Source organism: Cryptomeria japonica, chromosome 2, assembly GCF_030272615.1.
Source record: "Cryptomeria japonica chromosome 2, Sugi_1.0, whole genome shotgun sequence".
Taxonomy (NCBI): Eukaryota; Viridiplantae; Streptophyta; class Pinopsida; order Cupressales; family Cupressaceae; genus Cryptomeria; species Cryptomeria japonica.
This window is the reverse complement of record NC_081406.1, coordinates 678345015-678370937: the sequence shown is the minus strand read 5'-3', so window position 1 is coordinate 678370937 and position 25923 is coordinate 678345015. Positions and strand designations below refer to the sequence as shown.

Sequence of the window (25923 nt, the reverse complement as noted above, 5' to 3'; positions counted from 1 at the left end):
CCTTAGAAAACCCCATTAGGGTTTGGTTGTGTGCGATGGTTTTGGAAATTATTTATCTTGATGAAAGTTCAGAGAATGTTAACAGGCCAAGGGCAATGTAAAACATAGGAAATAAGACTTAGTTGTTTTAGGTCATAAACATAAGTCCACCTTGAGCCTTTTTGCTATAGAGCTACCACCGTGGCTAGGAATCGTAGAGAAATTGTTTTGGACATTGACCCTAGAAAGGGTTGCGTACTCACCAAGCAATTTACATTAAACCTTAGATAGAAACCACGACTACATATGTTATGCCTTGATCTTGTGCCGAAATGAGTATGTAAGTAGTCTAGGGACGAAGTTTTCCCTAGTACTCAGGCGTTTCGGGATGGGGATTAAAGGTTTTGCTTAAGGGTGAGTTGTTCATTTTTTTTTGAAGCTCCATAGTCTTTTAATCAAAGGGTCTAGATAATACTAATTGAAAGATCAAAATTAATTCAATGCATATTTGGAAGGAATTCTGTATGGATTTGCTTGACTTCCCAAGGCTTTAGGCCGAATTTTGAAGCAAAACTCAAGCTTGTTTATATAATTATTTTCATATACTCCTAAAGACAATGGCCTTGGCACACTCCTAGTAGGGGAGTGTAGTCTTTAGAGAGTGACTTAGGACCCAAATGGTCTCAATGAGTCTAAAGTCTCTAGCTAGAGCATTTCCTATTCTTTATGAACAGACGCCTACCCCATTTGGGTAGATGCCTATCCTGAATTGGATAGATGAAACCCCCTATCCTATATGGACAAATGCCTAACTTGTATGGTTAGATGCCTATCCTAGTTGGATGGATGTCTATCCTGTTTGGATAGAAGTACTTGAGTATGCGATTGAATCAAACACAAGTAAGAATAAATAAATCAATAAGAAAAAAAATTAGTGGAAATTTTGGGTTAAGTTAACTTGGTCATTATAGACATAGTTTCCCAACTTCCTGGTTCTTAAAATAAATCAAAAGGCCTCAAGGAACCATAATTTTTTTTAAAAATTGGTGGATAATTGTGCTAGTTGTAGAGACAACATTATCCCATGTACATGTTTCTCCTTTTTAGACGTGCACACAAAAAGGGCAAATTAAAGATTCCTATCTCAGGCATTTGGTGGTATAATCTTGGAAAAAGGGTAGTCCAAAATATTTCTGTAAATGTTGATTTGATTAGGGCATTTGCTAGAGCCTACAATCTAGATGAATGGGCCCTTTTTTGAAGAGAAGGCAGAGTCTCATGAACTTAAATAGAAAAGTAATTTGTGAGACATTTGGGGTGAGAAAAAAAACAATGTTGCCTATTGATATTGGATCATTGAGAAAAGAGTATGAAAAATCGAGTGGAGTGTACATAATGAGTAGGCTCCCAAACATTAGGTCAAAGAAATTAAGCAAAGAAGAAAATAAGCTCACCTTTGATCTAGAGGGACGCATCTATTGTGGCTCCAAAAAATGGTACAACGCGACTAACACGCGATGTTAGCCGTAAATGTCAACTGTAGATTTTTTATCCGACAACGGAGAATGCATAACACATATTGTTAGTCTGACATATTCATCTTTTTTGAAGCCAGAATAGACACAGCCGAACTAGAGGCCCTCTGCCACAACCCTAGGCTCACCTCTGATCTAGAGGCCCCTACCCTATTATATCCCTAGGCTCACCTCTGATCTAGAGGCCCCCTACCCTATTATATTATGATTAGGATGATCAGCATAGAATACCAAATCTTTTTTTAGTACTTGATGTGGACATTCAATCCTGTGACCAAAATAGGCCATTTGATTTTGCTCGATAAGTTGCTGAGAAGATTCCCAATGCGCTAATTGATGTGAAAAGGGATCGTTAAAGGGTTTATTTAAAGTAGTATTCCTTATTGATTGACGCATATTATTATTTATATTTTATATTGGTTTGAAGATGTGGAAACCTCTACTCATGGTCAGGCCTGACCCTTGTACTTGTGGGTACGTCCACATCAGTGTCCCGGTCGGTCTGGGGACTACACACTTTCCATTCCAGCTAATTTAGACATTTTCAGAGATCCTGCCTTATCCTTCTCTGACCTAGAAATTAACTTTTCATCGTAAAGTCAAACAAAAATCCACAGTTGAATGGGCTGAAAATGGACAGAACACCTTCAACGAATTCCTCGTACACTGAAAAAGATCCTCCATAAAACTGCAGGTCAATAGAGTAATATGGGTAGCTCAAACACATTCCTACCATTCTTTTGATAAGCTGGCGATTATAATGTTTACCATTTCTAACAGTCAGTGCTACCAAAAGAGTGACAGGTGATATAATTTCTGTTAAAGGTGTTTGCAGTGCTTACAACACAAGAACAAACCGCTGGTCCGATCCTCCAGCTTTTTCTATTTGTTAGGTTTCTGAAATTCCCACTCTAACAAATTCTGCCTCATTTCTTATTCGTGTCAGAACTTTCTTAACCCACGTATTCAAAAACTCAACCAAGCTGAATACACGTTATGAAATATTTCCGTGAGCCGGAGAATGCAGTGTTTAATCAATTCTAGGTCAGGCTGAGAATTGTGGACTGAACATTTTTTACTTCTTACTTTTTCAAGAAAAATATGGAGTCTTAACTTAGTTTTTTCTTGCAGATGAGCAAGCAGCCTCATATTTTTCATTTCCAAAAGCTTTTTGGACGAGAATTGAGCTGATTTTTAGAGAATAACAACAATTGAGAACGATACTCTTCTCTTGTTTGAAGATGCCATTGAAGTTGAGAGGAACAAGTAAGTAGTGCTCTTCTTAAACTAACTTCTGCTATTATCATTTTACTTTCTTTCATTTGCTTTGAGTTACCCATTGAATTGAATTTTTCAAATGGGTCGAGCGCAGAGAATTGTGATTATTTCGATAGTTTTCTGATTAATTCTTTCATTTTGATGATGGATCATGTAATATGATTAAAAAAAATATTGCACAGCTCGAAGCAAAAAAATAATTATAACTAACATAATAGACTATAGAAATTACATAATTACAGCTGTAGTATTTTTTTCATATTGCTGTATTTTTACAGGTGGTTGGGCTTTCCAATAGCATTCATTAATAGAGATACACATTCCTTTATGCTTTTATGAGTATTAGCATTCATTTCTGTAGGGCACTGTGAAGTGTAGTAGCTATTGAGGTTTGGATGAAAGACATTCCATTTGTGACATAGAATCCGTAGCTTGGTAGTTGTAAAAGCTTCTTTGCAGGAGATGTGCTTTAGTGTCTTCTGTAGAAAGTTGTTTACCAACTTTTATTAATGTTAGGTTAAATCCAAGCTTGAACACTTGTTTGGCAACTATAATTTCATCAATTGAACGTTCAAATTTGAAGCCAGGTCATTAGATAGATGAAACTTACTTTAATTATCACCATTTGGTCCTACTATCCATGGAGTAAGGCTATTCTCAATAAATATTTCGATGTTTTATTTCTTTCAATAATGATTTTGATCTGTTTCTGCTTTTATTTCAATAATATGATTAAATTGATTGTTCTTTAGAGGACGATGATGTTTTGGTTTGGGATTATGATTTTAAAGGGCTTTATTTTGTTTTTTTTAATGGATAAATTGAGGAGGAAAATAATGAGTTTGAAGATTTTTTTTAGATATTTGAAATAAATTTTGTTAGTTCAAGTGTAATTTCTTTGTTTTACTATTTTCTTAGAATAAGTGTTTTATTTGGGATAATATAAAAACTATGATATGTCAAGACTTTATTATGCGTTTTTTGTGGAGTCAATGAGGAATTTGTATCTCATTTTTATTTTAGAGCCCCTTTCTAAGGGTCTTTGGAGGCAGCGGTAGCATACTTGGAACTAACTCCTTATTCATGCTATTTAAGTGTAATTTCTTTGTTTTACTATTTTCTTAAAATAAGTGTTTTACTTGAGATAATATAAAAACTATGATATGTCAAGACTTTATTATGCGTTTTTTGTGGAGTCAATGAGGAATTTGTATCTCATCTTTTATTTTAGAGCCCCTTTCTAAGGGTCTTTGGAGGCAGTGGTAGCATACTTGGAGCTGACTCCTTATTCATGCTAGTGCTTTGTCAACTACTCATGAAACATGGGTCAATGAGTTTGACTCAAAAACCACATAATTGAATTCTAATAGCAATATCAAAATTTGACTTGCTGTGGAAAATATCTCCTACTTATAAATTGATGAGCTAAAGGGGCTCTATAATGAATGGTTCATAAGGCACAACACTTGTTCAAGTTTTTGCAAATGGGGTTGCGAGCCAAGTGGGTTTTACCTTGGAGGAAACTCCATGGTTGAGCGTGCTTGTGTTGGAGTAGTATAAAGATGGGTGACCTCCCGGGAAGGCCCAATGTTTCACCTCTGTGAGCAACACCTAGATGCAATGAGTGCTAAGTGGACCATTCATTCTCATGGGAAATGGGTTTTTGTGAACCATTGCTCATGAAACATGGGTCAATGAGGTTGACTCAAAAACTATTGAATCTTGATAGCAATATCATAATTCATCTCCTTTGTTCATATTATTAGTGAATCAAATGCCATTTCTAAATATCTTGTCAAATAAGCTTCTGAGACTAATCATAGATGGAATATTTCATATTGGGAGTCTTTTTCCTTTGATCAATCTTCACTATTCCTTCCACTTCTTCAAAATGATATAGGTTGATCATTGTTACTATTATTTTTTAGTACTATCTAGTTTTTGGGTTATTTATTTTTCCTTGCTTCTTGGTGGCAAGGATTTATTGTTAAACCTCCTTGGATTTTCCTTCTTTTTATTTTAGTGGCGATTGTTGTTGTTTGTAAATCCTTACGTAATTTCTTTTACCTTTTTATTAACATATTTTTATCCTTGCTTGCCAAAAGAAGAAGAAAACAAATGAGAGTTAAAATATTATTTGATGAGAGAATTTAAGAATAATAAAATATTATATTATAATTATAAATTAGTATAAATATTTTAATAAAATAAATCTATTTAAAAAATGTTGAGAGATATCAATCTAAAATTATTTTATTTTACTTTAGAATATTTATTTTATTTTTATTTGAAGATTTTTTTTAATGAATAAATGTTTATATAACCATTTATAAAATAGAGTTACACACATTCACAAAAACAAGGGTCGGTGGAAATATTTTTTTTGTTCTTACAATGATGGAGAAATCTAGCAAGCAAGTGTCCTTATCATATTCCCAAAAAACAACTTGTCGACATATTTGTCCAAAACATAAACCAAGAAATGTCTTTCCACTTACAAGTTCAATTTTTCCACCTTTGATGAGGTCATAAAAAAAGGAATTACCATTGAAAGGGTCTTCATTGCTAAATTTCTTATGAAGATTTATAAAGACAAAAGATAACCCCTTTAAATCTAATGATAAACATCATCTTTGGGTTAAGAACAAGAATGTTGTCAATGATGTTGTCATGGGATCAAAAGTTATTCAAACCTTAGATCCAACATATCAGCAAACAAAAAAGGTATTACACTTTCTAAACAAAACAACCTTTTTAGGAAAAAAACAACAATACAAGAAGAAAATTCACTCCCTTTGGAAAAATCATTGAAACTCCCTTGAAAAAAACTTGTTCAAGGTAAGATGATCATATTACTTGAAGCTAAAAATCAAGAACCAATAGTAAAACTGCCATGGTATAGAGACAATGATTTTGGTGACTATAATTTAGAATAAAAGCACATAAAATTTTAGATTGCATGAAATTGAAACATCTTATCCAAGTTCTTATAGACAAGGATTACGTTACAATTGAAGATACTCCTTCCACATCTAATAGTGATCTGAAAAATTCAAGGATCCACTCCCTAAACATGGAAAGAAGATGCCTTAAACAAGGGTAGCCCCTCCAAAAATACCAATTATTTTTTTGTTCCGCATGAATATACCATAGCTCATCTAAGAAAAAAATATACATTCCGTAGCATCCAATGATCACCTTCCTAATCAAGATCTAAGTATTCCTTGGATGTCATCTCATGTTCTTCTTTCTAATCAAGATAAAATAGTACCTTCCATCCAATCCCATGATAATCCTCCATATAAATGTTGGCATTTGGCATAACAGATGCATATGAGGTGATGCAGTTGAAAATGGATGACTACACCGATAAAGGATATAAGTCTATTTGTGATGAAGAGATTGAGATTATATGAATAGATGACATGATCAGTTATTTGTGTTGTCATTGATGGAAACTGATGTCAAATGATGTTCTTGATGTTTTGTTTTGTCATCTTAGTGATTTGGTTTACCGGAAGACAGGGTTTACTTGCAAAGAGCTAAAGTCTATAAAATAGGACTTTAACCAGTAAAGAAGAGATGTTTTGATTAGATTCAATGATTGACAATGATTGGTGATTTGTAGTTTGGATGGTGAGCTTGTATCATGGAGAGGTGTATTTGACCGGAACTGAAACTTGAAGATTACTGGAAGGTGTGTTTCAAATTTATGATGAAGTTTTGCTAAGGTTTTAGTAGGGTTTAAGACCGGTGAAGAAATCATCAAACTGATAATGATTTCTATTATGATAGTGATCGACGGTGAGTATACATGAAGTTGGCAACACCACACAACCCGTGTGAAATATTTAATTGTTGTTTTGGCATGATTCAAGGAAGAATTTCTTGGGAATCAACGAAATGCTTAGTAGAGTGTTTTGAGGATACAGATCGGATTTTCGTGATGGGTTATGATCAACCAATAGTTGACATTTCATTGTAATTTGCTATAACGATCTGTGATGATCTCTTGTGATTGGAATTGTAAATTCAAGATGTAATTAGGGTTTTGTGGCTGACCTAGTTGAGATGGCTATTTAGGATGACATAGTTGATGTTTATTGTGTCGGTGGTCTTAGAGAATGTGTTAAGTCATCCAAGTGAAGTGTGAGATCTGCCTAAGAGTTGTAGAGTGTTGTGTATAACTAGATCTAATCAAGAAATCAGAGAACTGTAATTAAACAAATAGTTTTCTTATTGTTGTTCCCTAATAGTTGCAATAGGTTAAATCCCTTAACTGGGTAGGTCCTAACAGGCCTTAAAAATTTAAGTACCATAATAGGGAAGCTCTCAAAAGAGTGTTAAATCCTTTCATGAGGTTGATCCTAACATATCATCAAGCTCCTAATCGAGTTGCAAGGCAAATCCCTTAACCAAGTGACTCCTAATAGGGCCTGCTCTTAATTGGGCATATTGTAAGCTCCTAATAGGGCTAAGCTCATAACATGGCATACTTCAAAAGAGTACAAATATTTGTGGGTGCCAACTCCCACCGTGGTTTTTCCCTATTTGGGTTTCCATGTCAAAAACTTATGGTGTTCATGTGTGGAATATTTTTCATGTGACATTCTTGTTTATGTTTCATTTCATGCATTATTTCTAAGACAACGGTTATGATGTTTTATCAAGAGTTTATCAGAGGTTACTGGTACTGATAAGAAGTTGTTTGAGAAAGTTTTTGATTTGATTAATAAGGTTAATGAGTTGGTCAATGACTAGGTTTATATGATTTCTTTGGTGGTGAAAGTATTGGTAAATGATTTGGCTAATGTTTTAAGAAATCTTATAAAGAGGTTTTAGATCTGAAGAAGAAGTTGAGATATTTGTTAAATGGCTTCAGACCTGATATAAGTTTGATTTTGAGTTAAAGTAACAATTGGTCTTAATACTGATTCACCCTCTAGGAGCTCTCAGTATTAACTGGATCCTCATAGGATTAACAATAAAGAGAAATATATCCCTTCCATCCCATCTAATGATCCTATTACACAAGAAAAGAAAGATACACCACTCCACCTCATGATCCTATTCCAAGTCAAGATCAAAGTGTTTCTCCATTCCCATCCCAAGATCCTTACATTCCTCCTAATCCCCATCATGATCTAAAACCCCCATAAGATTCAAGCATACATATCCAAGCAGCACATATCAAAGAACAAATAAAATTGGCATCCATACTTGTTCATGCAAAATCTTCATACACCCTTAAGTCATAAATTCCATCATATATCCCTCATCCTATCCAAATGCATTTTTCCTTCCTTTCTTTGATCTTGATTATCCTATCCATATCTTCCCTCATATATTTTTCATTCTATCAAAGACTTCCTATCCCGTCTTTGATCTTGATAAGAGGAATCTAGATATGTGGAGATAGACACAAGCCAATTTCCTAAGAGAAAAAATTTCTCTAATTCATAAAAAACACTTGTGAATCTTGCCCATCTATTTTTCTAGGTGAATTTCCTATTCTCGATTGCTACATAAAAATTTGGAAGTTTATTTGGGATTGAGTTGTGTTTTTTGGACCTTTTATTTTCTCCATTGTTGAAAGGATTGCATTGAAATAACTTTTAACTATAATTTTTTTTTCTGGTTATAATGATATAAACAAATATATTTGATTCCAAATTTGAGATTTATTCTAAACTTTTGTAGGCTTGTACACATTTACCATTGTAAATATATGATATAACTGTGGTATTCTTACTCATATGGCCATTTGATCTAGTGAGGAATGAAGCAACTCCATTAGTTTGGAGTCCACAAGACACCCAATTCCTTGACTGCACTAATGGATTCACCAAAAATTTCATCCCATCGCTTGCAATGACTAGTGAACTATTTAGATCTAAAACATCTAATTTTATTTCTTCCAACAAAATAAATGAAAACTTGCAAAACTTGATGCTTAAAAACTTGACATCTTGATAATATTTGGAGAAGAAGATAAGGATCTAATAATTTTTCCATATCATTGCTTGAATTCATCAAAGTCTAAGATTGAATCTCTTCTCTCTCTTTATTTTATTTATTATCATTTTCCTTTTTCCTTCATCTCACAAGTCTATTCCAAGTTGAAGAGATTGATCTTTTTTATCATTGGTGAATATATTAGCTTTTGATTCTTTTTCTACTCTTGAGTTGGCATATTTCACCTTTTATAAATTTTCTTGGTCTCGTGAGTCTAGTTCAAGTAAAATTTTATCTTTATCTTTATCATTTTGGAGATCAAATTTAACTTTGATCAATTTTAGCTTTGAATAAATAAGAATATTTTGTCTAAATCAAAGTATCTAATCCTATTCAAGATATCACATAATTTTGACATGACAATCACAAGATCACAACATAAAAAAATATCAAAGCAAGTCAAGATTAACTTAATAATGGAACATCTTCACAATCACCTCGTCTAGAAGGCTCTCAAAACACTCAATCTTTAAAAACTCAACAACCAACTTCCCTTTTAAGGATATGGACAACAAGATCCAAAATTGGATGATATAAGATAATTTGTACAAAGACCCTAAGGGTATGAAAGTGTTGGAAATGGTCCTTTAAATCAAAATTACTATTTCACATTTCTAGGTCAAAGGGGTGCCAAGTTACATGATTTTGATACCTCCACTATTATAGAAGAAACTTCACCTAATCCATCTCATCCCATTACATCTTCCCTCCTCTCATCCAAAAGCACGTCTCTTCCAAAAAATTCCCTTCAAGTATTCCATGCAACATCCTCTCTTCCATCCTCATCCACACTACAACAAACAACATCATGTGCATCATCTCCACTCACCAACCAACCCAACGAATAGCCTATGATAACTCAACTTATCAACAAAGTCAGCCAACATCATCCAACATATACATACCTTATCCAAATTACATTCCACATAGTCAACCTCTTGGCTCCACATACATTCAACTTAGTTAATCTCTTGGCTCCACTTACATTCCACCTAGTCAATCCCTTGGCTCCACATAAATTCTGGCCTAGTCAGGATCTTGGCTTCATGTATATTCCAAAAATCAAACCTCCTAGTTTTACTCATATCCCTTCCAATAAACCTCCTTCGACACCAATAAGTGAACTGGCATCCCAAATACAAAACTTCTGACAAAAAATGGCAAATTTTGAGATGGGATATACTAAGAAGAGCTATACAGTTGAGGAAATATTCCCTTATCCTTTTGATATATCTATAACCATGATGTCTTTCCCTCAAAATTTTGACATGTAAGTTTGAGAAGTATAAAGGAAAAGGTGATCCTCATGAATATATAAGAGAATTTGTTATCTAGCTTTCTTGGAATTTGCTTATAATGATACTTATTTTATTTGAATTTTATCAAATCTTGGGAGATCAAGGTATAGATTAGTTTACACATCCACCTCATGGGATCAAGTCGTTTCATGAGTTGGTAGAAAAAAATATTACACACTTTTCATATAGTATTGAATGCAAGGTTTTTATGATTAATCTATGCAACAAAAAATAGAGAAATGGATACATATTTTCTTCCTTCTTACAATGATGGATAAATATAACAAGCAAATGTCCCTATCATATTCCTAAAAAATAACTTATTGACATATTTTTCCAAAACTTAAACCAAGAAATGGATTTCCAGTTATAAGTTCAATATTCCAACATCTTTAATGAAGTCATAGAAAAATGAATTATCATTAAAAGGGCCCTCATTACTAAAGCTCTTGTGAAGATTTATAAAGAAAAAAAGGGTAAGCTCTCTGCATCTAATGATAAATGTCATCTTGTCAATAATGGTGTAGTGGATTCAAAAGTTATTCAAACCTTAGATCCAACATATTAGCAAACACATAAGGTAGTACACTTTCTAAACAAAATAGAACTTTTAGGTAAACCAAAAATCCAAGAATAAAATTCACTCCCCTTGGAGAACTCATTGAAATTTCCCTGCCAAAAATTAGTCAGCCTAAGATGATCATATACTACTTGAAGCAAAAAATTAAAAAAAACTGGCAGTTAAACCACCATGAAATAATTAAAATGATTTTTATGACTATCATAGAATCAAAGGGTATAAAGATTAGATTGCATGAAATTAGAGGATCTTATCCAAGATTTTATATACAACAATGATGTTACTATTGAAGATACTCATTCAACATCAAATAGAGATCTCAATAAATGCAATGATCCACTCCCTAAACATGAAAAAGAAGATGCCTCCAACAAGGGTGGCTCCTCCAAAGATACCAATTATTCTATCATTCCGTGTATTAATACACCAAAGCTCATCTAGAATAAATATACCTTCCACAATGATCCTCTTCCTAATAAAGATCAAAGTATCCCTTGCATCCCATCTCATGATCGTCTACCTAATCAACATCAAAGAATACCTTCCATCCCATCCAATGATAATCCTCCACATGAAGATCAAGATATCCCTTCCATCCCATCTAATGATCCTATTCCACAAGAAAAGAAAGATATCTCAACTCCACTTTATGATCCTACTCCAAACCAAGATCAAAGTGTTCCTCTATTTCCATCCCAAGATCCTAACATGTCTCCTAATCCTCATCACGATCTTAAAACTCCACAAGATTCAAGCATACATATCCAAGAAACACATATCAATCATAAATTAAATTGGCATCCAAACTTGTTCATCCAAAATCTTTATACTCCCCTAAGTCATTAATTCCATCATATATCCCTCATCCTATCCAAATTCATTTTTATTTCCTTCCTTTGATCTTGATTATCCTATCCATATCCTCCATCATATATTTTTCATCCTATCTTAGAGACTTCCCATCCCTTCTCTTACTTGATAAGATGAATCTAGATATGTGGAGATAGACTCTCCAATTTCCTAAGAGTAAATAATCTCTCTAGTTGATAAAAAATATTTATGAATCTCACCCATCTACTTGTCTAGGTGAATTTCCCATTCTTGGGCGCTACATCTATGAGATCCACCTCCCTCAGAAAATTTAGGAAGTTGATTTGGGCTTGAGTTGTGTTTCTTGGACCTTTTATTTTCTTTGTTCTTGAAAGGATTACATTTAAATAACTACTAACTATAAACTTTGTTTTTGGTTATAATGATATAAATGAATATATTTGATTCCAAATTTGAAATTTCTTCTAAATTTTTGTAGGCCTATACACATTAACCATTGTGAGATAGGATATAAATCTGGTCTTCTTACTCATATGGTCTTGATTTAGTGAAGAATGAAGCAACTCCATTGAGGTCTAGTTTGGAGCCCATAGAAAGCCCAAGCCCTTCACCGCACTAGTAGATTCACCAAAACTTTCATCCCATCCCTTTTAATGACTAGTGAATTGTTTACACTCAAGAACGCCCAATTTTGTTTCTTATAACATGACAAAATCAACCAACATAATATATATTTGATGTTCGATCACACACCATAAATGTTAGTGATGCAGTCAAGGTAGGGAGACCCAATGAAGGACATCCCCGCCTTGTAGCCTATAACACAAAACACCATGCAAGATATTGGCAACTGGTAACATATTACAAGCTATAATTGGTAAGAAACCCTCACCGATAGAAGCAACACAAGATATAACTGGTAGCAGATAAATCCATCACTATAACCATTTAAAGAATTACATAAGCCTTCAACGGCTACACATGCTGGACCATAGCCTAGGATTACAAAACAATCCTTACAACACAAATCTAAGATCTACAGATCTTTTGTTTGATGAATAAGCCTGGACGGTAACAATCTGCACTATTCAACACTGATCTGGACCTCAGTCCCTCTGGACTTCAATCCCCCCGAACCAAAATCTCTCTGGAAACTACATCTTCGTTTGATCTCTTCTTCCTCCGACCTCTGTTCTCTATAATGAATCTCAAAACTTTCCCTTTATACCATCCGTAAGCAATAACAACTCGATCAATTCGGCCAAAGACCAATAGGTTCACACGGTCTTCCGGGAACATCAGACAAGGCCCAAAACATCGCTCAACGATCTGCAAGTTATGAAAACCACCCGCAACCCGATTCATCTTCGCTCCATACGTTGCAAAACCAACCAGTAAGAACACACCAATATCGGGATCGATGTCTCACTGGGATCAAATCCAAATGCTGGTTTGAACTACTATGGTGCTCCTGCATCAGTTAGGGGCAATCAATCCCCTAATATTCCAAATGTTAAAATCTACGTTTCTCACTAAGGGAAGGTTTCCTTTGCTTAGATCTAAGCATGTATTTGTTAAATCTACCCTATAGTCAATGTGTTTTGTTCCCTTCATTTCTTATTAGTCTTTCCTCTACACTTTTTCTTGGAGGCTATGTTTACTTTGAGGAATTTGGAGGGTGACTGACTAATACAACATGAATAAATAGTACCTAGATCTTCTTCCATTCTCTGAATCCAACCAATAGTCACAATCTTCATCATCATTCTCAATGTTTCCCCTCTCAAGATGGTAGAGTTGCTCATCCAAGAAAGTAGAAACATAAAAACTTTAACAAAGATTTTTTTGAAAAGTTGAGGCCACTCATCATCACCTTACATAATAAAACGGATAGAACTACAAAAAATCATTTTGATTAGTTAGACTATCCCCATTTTCATAGACTAGATTAATCTCATAGACATTAAAATTCTTTTCTTTCTTTCTATTGAATGTTTCCAGCTTTTAAGCTTTTGCTCGAGCTTGAGACATACTTTTCTTGATCAAAAGTTACATCTGCCTTGTTGCTGTCAGAATCCTCTACATTATGAGGCACACACTCTGCTATCTCCAACTTTTCCACCCATCTCTCATTCCTCTTCTCTCGAGGCATCTTTGAACAATTTCATTCAGTGTGTGATCGACTTCACATGTAAGACAATACTATTTATTTTCTTTAATCTCCAACGATTGAATCCATTTGCCTGCCTATGCCTTTTAATCGTTTGTTATTCTATGGTTGATTATCCCTTCGAATTTGTCTATTAGATGTGGAATTCTATTACCATCCGTTTCTCATCCTCTTGAAATATACTTTCTATTTCCATTTCAGACTCAATCTTTTCTTATCTAGTGTTTGTATTACACAATAGACTATAATTTTATATAATTAGATTCCATGAATAAACAAGCATATTCAAATATGTGATTTTCTTTGATTTTTTTAAATTAATGTACTTTTTATTTGACTTATTATATAATTTATCAATTAAATGTTGACAAAATTATGATGGTATTGGAAAGATACATAACTTAAACAATTTATGAGTTTGTCCTTATGATTAATACATATTGTATCACTCTTGTGTATGTTTTGAAACAATCATCAATGTTAATAAAATATAATATCTTCAAAATCACTTTTTCTTAAATAGAATCATTGAAAACATTTTAAACTATCACATAGTAAAATTCTTAAGAACAAGTAATACTACTTAAAGGTGCTATCAAATGGTTGAAAGACACAAACATTTATAATCATGTTAGTACCCTGAATGAATTTATTAAAAAAATGTGATAAATATATTTAAATATTTGTGTCTATCAATCATTTGATAACACTTTTAGGTACTATTACTAGTTTTAGTATGTGCCTCAACTCCTTATTCTAGTTTGATGATTTATTATGTTGAGGCGTGGCTACATTGACAACAATGGATAGATATTAATGACACAAGCATGTTAACAACACCTCTTTAACTTAAATTTTATACCTACTAACATGTCATTATTAATATTAATAATAAACACAATATTAGTAACACCGTTTCATTATAAACTATAATATTAATGATGTCTTATTAAATATTAAAAAATAAAAGAGCACATAAAAAAACATTATATATGAAATAGAGTATATAGATCTAGCATAAATACATGGCGGATTACCCTCATGATCTAAGAAAACTTTGAGGACATGAGGTGTATCATTTTTAGTACAAAATTATTGGCTTTCACCTAAATCTATATTATTACATTAGAGAAATCATTATCATAGTGTAAAGTAAAAAATTAGGATCCAGTACATTTCCATAAAATAAAGTAGAATTTTTATTTTTCTATAAGTTGAAGATAATTTGCACCTTGAAAGCCTTCCAAACCTAAGTGTACTTTAAATGATTCTAGGCCAATCCCCAAGATAAACTGTGTGCCATGAGAATGACTCAAGCCAAGAGGTTTTAAGAAATCATGAATCTAGGTCCATGTAGTTTGAGCTCTAGGAGAAAACTAGAAAAATTACTTGAAATACTCTTGATGACCATAAAATGGGCTTTAAGGATTTGTAATCCCAAAATGATTTATTCTATACCCAATAATAAGTCCTTAAAAAGAAACAAGAGGAAAAATGAGCAAGATATAAATATAAAATACTAGGCCAAATCATTTGAGACTTGTGCTAGTAGATGCATAAAGAGGGGTGAAAAATCCATTTATGGTTTAAGATAGACACTATGGTTAAGTGAGGGGGGGAAGATAATAATAAACCTTGTGAGGTTTGTAGTTACAAAATTCTGTCGAGAAACCATTTCCAAAATTTCCACAAGAATGAGAAGCAATGAATCCCAATATTAGGAAGATTATCTAGAGGAACAAAGCCAATAACATCCTAAAAGGTTTCAAATTCCTAATTGGCCAAATAAAAATTATCTTTGGCTTCAAGCCAACTAAACAAATTATTGGTTCTTATAGAAAAAAGGTTTGAAAGGGCCTTGATCCCATTCTTAAGCAACCCCAAGGTGTAGTCCTAGTTAGAGGACAACCTTAAGAAGATATAGTAAGAGACCACTATATAAACTATAGAATAATTGAAAGCCTATTGAGATATTCAATTCTATACCAAACCAAATAGGGTTTGATGGCTTCTATATCTCTCTAAATAGTTTTCACAACACAATTACCTTGATTAAAAATAGGTTCCTTCATGATGAGAAGTGTATGAAGGCCAATCCATTTTTGGTCTTTTCCTCCATAAGAAATGTGTAAAGAGATGCAATGACACATCATTATTTTTTAGGTGTCATTATCTTCCAAACCTTGGATAATACATATGACATACAAGGATTGACCTTGCCATCAAAGAAAATAGTCCCAACCCTCTAGACTGGTGAGGGAGACAAAAATCTCCCACATAAATTGGTGGAAGCCTCTATAATTCTCAAAGGAAGTCCAAAGAAAGTGCCTAAGAATATTTTTTAGCTTTTGAAAGGAATTTTTATGAGGAACCCAACAAAACAAGTAATAAATATTACTATCAATCAAAATATTTGAACAAGGTAAAATTTACCCACCAAAGAGAGAGAGGCTTGATAATATACTAGGTCAACATTTTTTAAATCATAGAGATAACAGTCTATAATAAAGATGATGAGGAATATTGAAAAGAAAAGAAAAAGTCCTAATATAAAATTATCCTCATGATAATTCTATCTCCACTTGAATGTGTTAGGCTAGAAAGGTAAATATGAGAGAAGGATTTCCTATCAACATATTTTTTGTGATTGAATGCTATAAATTGACACATTATAGAAGATATCTTAATAATATATCATAGCTTATTTGATATGTGTATATCTTGTAGGAAAGTAAGAAAAGATTCATAAACCAAGTACCCATTCACCAATTGAGCTAAGGAATTGGGTAGATTAATTTATTTGACTAAACTTTGTGAGATGTAATCGGCCAAAAGATATCCAAAGCCTTTAATAAAAACCACATAAAGAGTAGGAGCTCAAGGAAATCCTTGATAGATAGATTTGAACAACCTAAACGAATTAGAATCCTAGCCCTTAATTGTAGGGAAAGTAGAAGCGTCAACAAAATAGTTCAAAGTGATTGAACAAAATGAGGTCTAAATTCTAATGCTTGATGCATGACATACATTAAATCGCACTTGATTTTAATATAGACATTGACAAGAGATTTAGTGACAATATTATAGGGGACCTTAAGAAGATTAATTAGTCTCCAATTGAAAATTAATTCTAGATCTTTGGAATTAGTTATGAATTTGGTGTATCCTTTTTTTTGTAATCTTACCTAAGGATTTATCATTCAAAATGATTTAAGGTGAATTTTATCGAGGTCCTTTCCTATTGAATCCTAGAGAGCCCTGCAAAATTTGTAAGGAGACCCATCATATCTAGGAGATTTTTCAATGACGATTGAGAAAATAGCTTCTCAAAGATAAAAAAAGAATAAGAATATGATCACAATATACCTACTAAGAATGATAAACTCTACAAGGGACACCTTGAGGAATTGTTATAAAGCATCATCTCAATCTATGGAGCTCTTTTGGGTTTTGCACAATCACTCATTAAGATAAAGAAATGCTTGGAGGCTATCAAGAAGCTCAATCAAGAGTTGGTGACCATGTTTAATTTTTTAATGGCCCAAAAATTATGATGACCATAGAGAGCTTTAAAAATTCCTTAGAAGCACGATCTCCAAATTTGAACTAATATTTAAGTACTTGTGATAATTTGAGTACCTAAATGGCTACATGGCTATTAGAAAAAAAAATCTTCCTTCAATGAAGTTTGGTTATTCACATAGATAAAGTAGGTACAAAAGGATTATATTATAGTGTAGTGGTGGCCTCATATGAGCAATGGTAAAACTGAGCAATATAGAAGCAATATATTTAAAGATTTAACAAGAGTTGCAATTGATAGTACTACTTGATTAGTCAATCTAATCTATTTGCTAAGAGAGTTGAGGCTCTCAGTTTCAAACACATTTAATGTTAGATAATGTGGTCTAATGTGGGTTGATGAGTTAGTAGGGGTATTTAGAAAGAACTATATCCTATTAACTTGAAGGGAGAAAATGCTAATTTTTTTTACTCCATCAAATCCATCTCACAAATTTCTCTGTATACCAATGGTAGTGATTATGGTGATGTCCCATGTGGGTGCCATACAAACCTAGTTTAGTTTAATACATATAAAATACCAAGATTTCCTTTTACTAGTTATTCAATTGATAGGGAGAGTACCATCTTTATCATATGTAAATTCCACCATATTAAAGTATCCACGTAAAACCAAAGTGGTGATAGGAATTAAATCAACAAGCCATTTCTAGAGTGAATATATTTGAACAATATAGTTGAAAAATTAAGAATTAATAACTATAAAGGAATAATTGTGATGCAAGAGCATCCCTGGTCTATGAGCAATCTTGCATCGACCAAAAATATTTCCTTTCAGTTTAGTTCTTGTTCTGTTCAGTGTGCAGTTTTCTATGTTCCTGTTGATAGGTGCCGGTAGTTGCTTGCTTTTCATTGCAGATCCTATTTTTGGTTTCCAGGCTGGTTCATATGCTTAATTCTAGATTTTTCAGTCTATTTGGATTCTTTTTCGGCTAGTTATTGCTCCCAGTTTGACTATTTCTGGGTTCTAGGATATTTCTTGAGATTACCAGTTGGTTTTCCTTCATTTACAGAGTGGTTTCTTGGCATGTGAATCTATTTGGGGTCTTGTCCGATATTCTTTGGCAGGTGGCCGAGCTTCTTGCTGATCTGCACTTCTTGGTTGTTATTTTCCAGAGGAATCTCTTTCATTCTTAGGGCCGACCTATTTACACGTTTCATTTTCCCTGCATTGGTAAATGTAATCCTTTGTGGTTGACCTGGTTATGTTTAGGAGGGTATATATAGGGTATTATGTAATCATTTGTAAGACAGAGAAAAGTAGAAATTAGAAGAAGGATTTAGATTCATAATTAGTGATCCGGTTGACTTTGAGAGTTCCAGATGGATTATATCTGGCTTGTAGCTTGCATGTAACCGATTGACTATCAGATGTTCTATGATGACTGTATGATGATAACTGATTGGTTGCCGAAGGTTCTCAGACAGTAATATGATCTGTTTCTGTAACCTTGCTATGTTTTTTTGTTGATTTCGTTGTGTTACTCTTGCTGCATAATCCGACCTGTTCTCTCTTTAGGGTTTATCGGTTATGGTTGCATCAATTGGTATAAGAAGACAATAATATGATCTATTTCGGTAACCTTTCTATGTTTTGTTGCTTTCGTTGTGTTACTCTTACTGCATAAGTCGATCAGTTCTCTTTTGAGGGTTTACCGGTTATAGCTACATCAAATTGTCAATATTGAATAGAGCCTATTTCTATCTACATTGTTGAAATATCTCATCTCTATATTTCCAACTAGGTTATATTGATGCTTATGTTTTCATGACCCATTAAATGTGGTTGCTAACTAGGAGAGAGAAAGGTGACAAAGCTCCCACAACTTGTATCATGATTTCTACACAAAAAATAATTAGCTAGCCATATAATATAACAAATAGAAACAAAAATAGTAATCTTAATATCTTACAATTAAAGGATATCCAAACTTAATAATCACAATTGAGTATCTCTCACTGATTACTTTTTGAAAATATTAATAAGACCTTAAACATTATAGGAGAGGGAATTTATTGGTATAAGTCAAGTGGCATATAATCAAGCACTATCCAATTTATTAAGAGTAGCAAGTGATTTTACAAAAAAAATCTTGAGAAAAATTCTCAATTAAATTTCTAGGGTATGTAATCACCTTTAGTTTGGAATATATTTCCCCTCTTCTAATCACCTAGGACTATGAGAATGTTATGGTTCCTAAAGGGAAGTGGGAGATTGAACAAAACTATCTAGATGAGAAAATAAAATTGAATCCCATTGAGTCATTTTGGTATACTTAGTCCTATGCTCCTCATTGGATGATTCTCAATTGGAGATAACCACTAATTTCTCCTTGTACCAAGATTTTGAAATTGTTCTTGTCAAATACTTATAGCTTGATTATTAGTATTTATTGGAGTCTTAGCATGAGCTCCACTATTACTAGAATCTCAATTACTTTATGGTTTGTAGCAATGTTTCACCCTTATTTTTACAAAAGGGAGACTCGATAGAAGGTTGAGGAGTAGGCTAGTTGCATGGGGAGAACAAGGAGAAATCTCTAAACTTATGATCAAAATATTAATACCTAAAACAAGTATTTGGCAAATAAAAAAATAAAGAACTCGCTAGGTATGGTACATTTTCCCAATTTAAATATCATTGTTTGTCTTTAAATGTTTAGGGAGGTCAACCTCGATATAGATTCATTTTTTTAGGATGAACTAAATGAATTTTTCTAACTTGACACACATAAAATTATTGAGAGACCTAAGTGTATTGGGCATAAAATGCTAGCATGGTAAATGCAAACTTGAAACATTCCTCCTAGACAAGGACATGAAGTTCCCTTTTTCAAACTTTTTTAAAGGCCACAAACTCTCATGTCCAAGGTTGATAGAATAAAAGGGAGGCATGGACAAACCATAGGGCGTGTTTAATAATAGATTTTGAAAAGTAAAATAGAAGAACCCCTTAGTGAGCTTTTAAAAACCTCAAGATAAATTCAATGGGGCCAAGTCTTGTTGATCCAATCTCTAACCATGCTTTTGGGGAAATCTCCTAACAAAATAACTTATCAAAGTAAATTGCTCAAGCCATTTATAGGAACTATCAAACTTTATGTTGGGAAGCACCATATTTGAAGGGATGTCAGAGTTAATATCTTTTTGAACACCTTGGCATCATGAATTTCCTCAATGCTTGTGTGGTAGAGCCATTATCAAGAGTTGCCAAACCATCGACATGAGTAAAAATTGATAATATGTATATTGTAAGGAATTTTTTTATCATATGTTAATGTAAATTAAAAAAAATTCTTACAACTATACAAATTCTACATATCATTAATTCATATGAGTTCTAAATTATAATCAACATATAATACTATGTATATTTTAAATTTATTTTTTTAAACATATGAAAAATAAGAATTATATCAATATGAATTATTCATGTAAAAATAGAATAAAATAATTCTTTGAATAAAAAGAGTAACTCAAGATGATGTCATTATCAATTCAATATAAATTATAATTTAATATATCTAAATTTATTGTTTATTCAATTGTTTATTTTTTTACTATATATGAAAAAAAAGAATTATAAAAGTAGCATGCCTATCTTTAGAGGTACATAGAGAAAGTGCCAAAATATATCATATTTGTTCATTACTCCACTTAAAATTTATTATATTATTATATTGTATTAATGTCAAATTATTATTATATTATGATATTATAATTAAGATTAAATTATTATTAAGATATGATTATATTATTATGTTTTAATACATTATTATTATTATATTATCAAATTATTTATTAGATTGAGATAATTACAAAGTTAACTGATTCCAAATTGATTGATCATTTAAACTAGAATTAATGGCAATGAGAGGTGGTTGATCATTTAAACTAGAATGGGTGGCAATGAGAGGTGGAAGTGAAGATATAATTAGCATTAAATAATTAAAAAATAGTTAATTGAGTGCATGGGAGGAGAAAATAAATAAAATAAAATTTTAAAAAATAATAATAAATTTTATTTTTTTGCTTCTCATGCATTTAAGTGTCACCTCAAATTGAACGCTTCTAGTTTTTATTGATAGACCTTTTTGAATCCATATGTGAATATAATATGTCTCTAAGTGGTATATTTAGAGGAATATACTTAAAGTACACCTAAGATATCATTTCTATTAAGACTACATTATTATTATTATTATATTATCATATCATTATTATTTTTAATTTATATTATTTTATTTAGGGACACTTTCAATCTCTCATAATTAATTGTATTATTTCTAATCTATTATTATACTACTATTTTATAGATTATTTGATATAATCAACGGTGGAGATCTGATGAGAAGATTCAATGAGATGAATTGATTGAGATAGTTCGAAGTTAACTAATTGCATGATAAAGATGGACAAAATTGATTGATTAGACGCCTCCATATGTAAATATAATAAACCTTCAACATAAAGATAAAATAAACAAATTATATAATATTTGTGGAGATAAACATAGACATCGACTGTGAATAGTAAGAAATTTTTTATAAGACAAACTTTATGCCATGTACGTGGAAACAAAATGATGGTGAGATAAATTGTTGCTGAAGCTGTTATTCAAAGTGTTGAGTCAGTTGGCCATGAAGAAAGCAATCCACATATATCAGAAAAAAAAGTGCACAAAATGAATGAAACATATATTATTGTTCGATATATCTGAACACTACATAACCCATTAATTGGACTGCAACAAATCATATTATTCACAAACACTATCACTATATATTCCCCAGAAAAGGTGACCACCTCTGCATCATCTAAAATACATCCTGGTAGTCATATTTTTACTTCACTCCAAACACCCCAATCTTTTTCTTTTTCTTTTTTCTTCTGAAGATTCAGTTATATGCCACACAACCCTACATGACAATCTGATTATATCACACACACCAAAAAATTTCCTAAGTTAGAATTTCTGAGAGCTTATGTATAAGGATGATACTGATATAATGACCACAAATCACAGGCATTACTGTTTGGATTTTCTGGCTCCAAGCGAAGCTGTAGAGGCTGAGAGCTTGAAGTTGTACAAGAAGATGATGGATTGAAGTTGTTGAGCAATAATTCCTCATGAGCAGCTGATTCAAGGAAAGGTCCATAACAATCTTGATTGCTGCTACTTGGGGCAACATAAATCTGGTGAACACCATTGTTATGATAGTTGATAGCACTGCAGTTTGCATCTAGAAAGATTTCTGCCTTTGGCAAATGATAACGTCGATCAAAATTTGCAGTTTGTAACATGTTTCCTTCATATTCATTGAATTCAATTTTATTGATGGAAGGAGGATTTAGTTGTACATTGTTACTGATTTGATCACAGTGATCTGAACACATGTTTTGGATCGATTGTATGTCAAAGGCAGTAGTTGCAGGAGCAGGATTATTTATGAAGAATGGTGAAAACCCATGGTTTATCAAACCTGGTTCTAGAGCTTCAAGATATGGGATGTTAAGGGATTGTCTGTCAGCTACATCAAATGTTGAAGATATCATGTGATGATCTCCCACAAGCCCACCAGCTTTAAAATGATATTTCCAGTCGAATATCTGATCAGACTGCTTGTTGTGATATGGTGCACTGATTGTTGCAGAGCCCATGAAAGCTTCCATTTCATTCATGGCGGCCTTGTGCCTTTTCCTTACATGAAGATGATGATCAGAGTGCTGAGTGTTTGTTAAGTCGACTAAATCAGAGCTTCTTTTCACAGTGGAGATATCAGATTTCTCAGTGCTGCCCTCTGTAGCATTTGTTGGATTACGGTTTTCCAGGTTGGGTTGAGAAAGGGGCTTGTGAGTTCTAGGGTCTATGCCTTGACTTATAAGCTGTTTGCTTAGATGGGTGTTCCAGTAATTCTTTATCTCATTATCAGTTCGCCCAGGAATACGCCCTGCTATGAGAGACCACCTGCATATTCATTTCAAAATCATTAAATTGTAGACTTTGAATAAATGAATTCCTCCTCATTGATTTTTAACCTTTGATCATAGTTAGTGAAAATGGGATTCAGATAAGTCTCTGCAAAAGAATGCATTTTAATTATATTCAATATACATCTTTAAAGCATATAATTTATATGGGCTCCATATAGCTGTTTTTCTGTGGCTTCTTGGAAAAATCTGATTGCATTACCTGTTACCAAGGAGCCTGTGCAACCTGAGAATTAGGTCTTCCTCATCAGGTGAAATGTATCCTCTTTTCACATCTGGTCGTAGGTAATTCATCCATCTCAATCGACAGCTTTTGCCACATCTCTGCAAACCTGCCGGCAAATTATAGTTCAATTGGTCATGAATTTAATTTGTAGTAATTTAACCATTATAATATATGGATGCATCCATATACATATGGGTTATTCAAATGAAAAGTTGTTGAAATTCTGGAAAATGCTAGCTCTCTGACAAACAACCAGTTAATTCTTATTCCTTTATTCATCAGACAAATATGTTGGTTGGAGATCATATAGTATAGTAACCATTCTGATCAGATTGGCCAAAATACATAAAACTCTTAGTGAATCAGATATATATATTATATACTTATATGCTGTAACACATTTGGTAGGTATCACTGATAAAACTTACATTCTCATTTGGCTTTTTATGCCATTTTACAATTCATTCTCCTTACCCTCATGAATATGATAATGTACCGTAGAAGAGGTTCTATGTAAGTAGAGAGTTTGATAGATATTACAAAACATGAAAATCCATAGCATGAAAGAGTTATTATACAATTCAATGAAGAAAACTTTGAAGTGTATAATTTGACAGGTGTTACAAGTAAATTTAATTAAAAGATAATTCATTTAGGTTAGATATAGTGGTAATTTTTCAACTAGCTAAACCTTAAGCAGGTGTCTTCATGTTGGGCTGGCTAGCTTCCCTCGCCATCAATTGAATTGCAGTAATTGCAATTTATAACAGTGAATTGTAGCTTTACCAAGTCCATTTTAATGTACTGAGTCGAAAGTAAGAAAAACATGAAAATCTAAGGCTCCCATAAGAGCAATCTATCTCATTTTTTTTTTAATATACAGATTAATTGAAATCTATAAGAACAATCAACTAAAAAAGATGAAGACATTAAAAAAAACAAAAATATACATTAATTATATAGAAATCTGAGAAACAATCATCTAATAAATATGACAAGATCTAAGATCTTTTAAGCTAGACTGTTTCTACCTGGAATCCCTAAAGCCAGAAGATCAATATATGTTGATAGACCTTACAAGCCAATTCAATATGAAGACAATATATATCTTCCATTCCATTTCTCTCTGAGTTCTACGCCAATCTGAATGAACAAATCATCTGATCAAACAAATACAATGGTACGATATATACTAGTCACAAGACACCTCATTGTAAAACCTCATCAAACATGGAACAACTTCAGTACAACCTCATCAAACATAAAACAGCTTCAATCTTACAAGAAAAAACAAATGATCTAACAAATAAATTCAAGGAGGGCACATGTCTGATCTATTGTTTTGACAAATAACCAGCTCATTCTCTGATTTTTCTTCAAATTCCCTCCAGATCCATCTCCATTATTTTCCTGAAGATGGGTCTCTAAGGAGACTGTTAAAGTTGGAAGCAAATTTTACAACATACTGGTATCTAAACCTAAACATACATTTCATTTCAATATGTGAAATCTCAATTGACGAATCAAGTGCAATAGATAGATGTGGATTGAAGACTATAAAGATCAAATTACCTGCTTTCTTGGGTAAAGTTCTCCATCGGCCTTCACCAAAAGCCTGAATGTATTTGGTAAGAAGCAGATCTTCATCTGGAGTCCATGGCCCTCTGTTGAGCCCAATCTTGGAGCAGCAGGGAGTCCTCCCCAGATGCGTAGGAGGTGTCTCATGTTGTGAATTCATGAATGAAATAAAATTTAAATATGGCTTCCCCAAAACAATTTTCTGTCTTTCACCTACACTGAAAACCAAACCAATCTAATCTGTTTCTGTTGTTGTTGTTGTTGAAGAAGCTCTAATCAATGAAAATGATAAGATTGGCAGGTGAGAGAGACCATGTATCTGAATATGAGAGGACAAAATGCACTTTATATGGATGCAAACACAAACCTTCTAGTCCACAGAGCAGTGGGTCTTCATGACCGGCAAAGCTGCATGAGCAACCAACATTCAAAGATAATTTTATCCTTTATGGAATGTCCATGTCCGGGCTCTGAGCATTCTGTATAATAATGGGCATTATGAGTACGACTTGACTATAAGGTAGGATGGTCCTACTGAGCTCATATATTTCCCATTCCATGGCTAATTGACAAAAGATGCCGCTTTCAGATTCAGAAAGGAAAAAGCAGAGCTGCAGGAAATACGTAAGCAGAATTAGATTTGCTTTTCTTAGTATAAAAACATTTTATATACTACTGGGAGTATCTGATTTGATTGTCTCTCTAGATACCCTCTCTCTGCAGATCATCAGCCTCATTCCCAAGGAGATTATTTTAACAGCGAAAAAAGCGCATTCTTCATAATGATGGAAGCAAGCAAAATATGGATAAGGTTTTTTAACATAAGTAACAGTAGGTAGTTGTCTATGAATTTAGTAAAA

The 25923-nt window shown here is 32.9% G+C and overlaps 1 protein-coding gene across 1 annotated transcript; it reads right to left on the bottom strand.

Annotated features, from left to right (window-relative positions):
• Positions 1-21944: 21944 nt before the first annotated feature.
• LOC131036886 (transcription factor MYB117) lies at positions 21945-25399 on the bottom strand. Its single transcript, XM_057968898.2, has 3 exons — positions 25058-25399; positions 23462-23591; positions 21945-23236 (listed from the first exon to the last, which is right to left on the bottom strand). The coding sequence occupies exons 1-3, from the start codon at positions 25221-25223 to the stop codon at positions 22252-22254; spliced, it is 1281 nt and encodes a 426-aa protein (XP_057824881.2). The 5' UTR covers positions 25224-25399; the 3' UTR covers positions 21945-22251.
• Positions 25400-25923: the final 524 nt, after the last annotated feature.

Excerpts from the sequence above, each read along its gene's own strand:
- LOC131036886 (XM_057968898.2), bottom strand. The coding sequence starts at position 25,223 with ATGAATTCACAACATGAGACACCTCCTACGCATCTGGGGAGGACTCCC. Across the intron at positions 23,592-25,057 it reads AACTTTACCCAAGAAAGCAG|GTTTGCAGAGATGTGGCAAA; the intron begins GTAATTTGATCT and ends ATTTGCCGGCAG. Across the intron at positions 23,237-23,461 it reads CACAGGCTCCTTGGTAACAG|GTGGTCTCTCATAGCAGGGC; the intron begins GTAATGCAATCA and ends ATGAATATGCAG.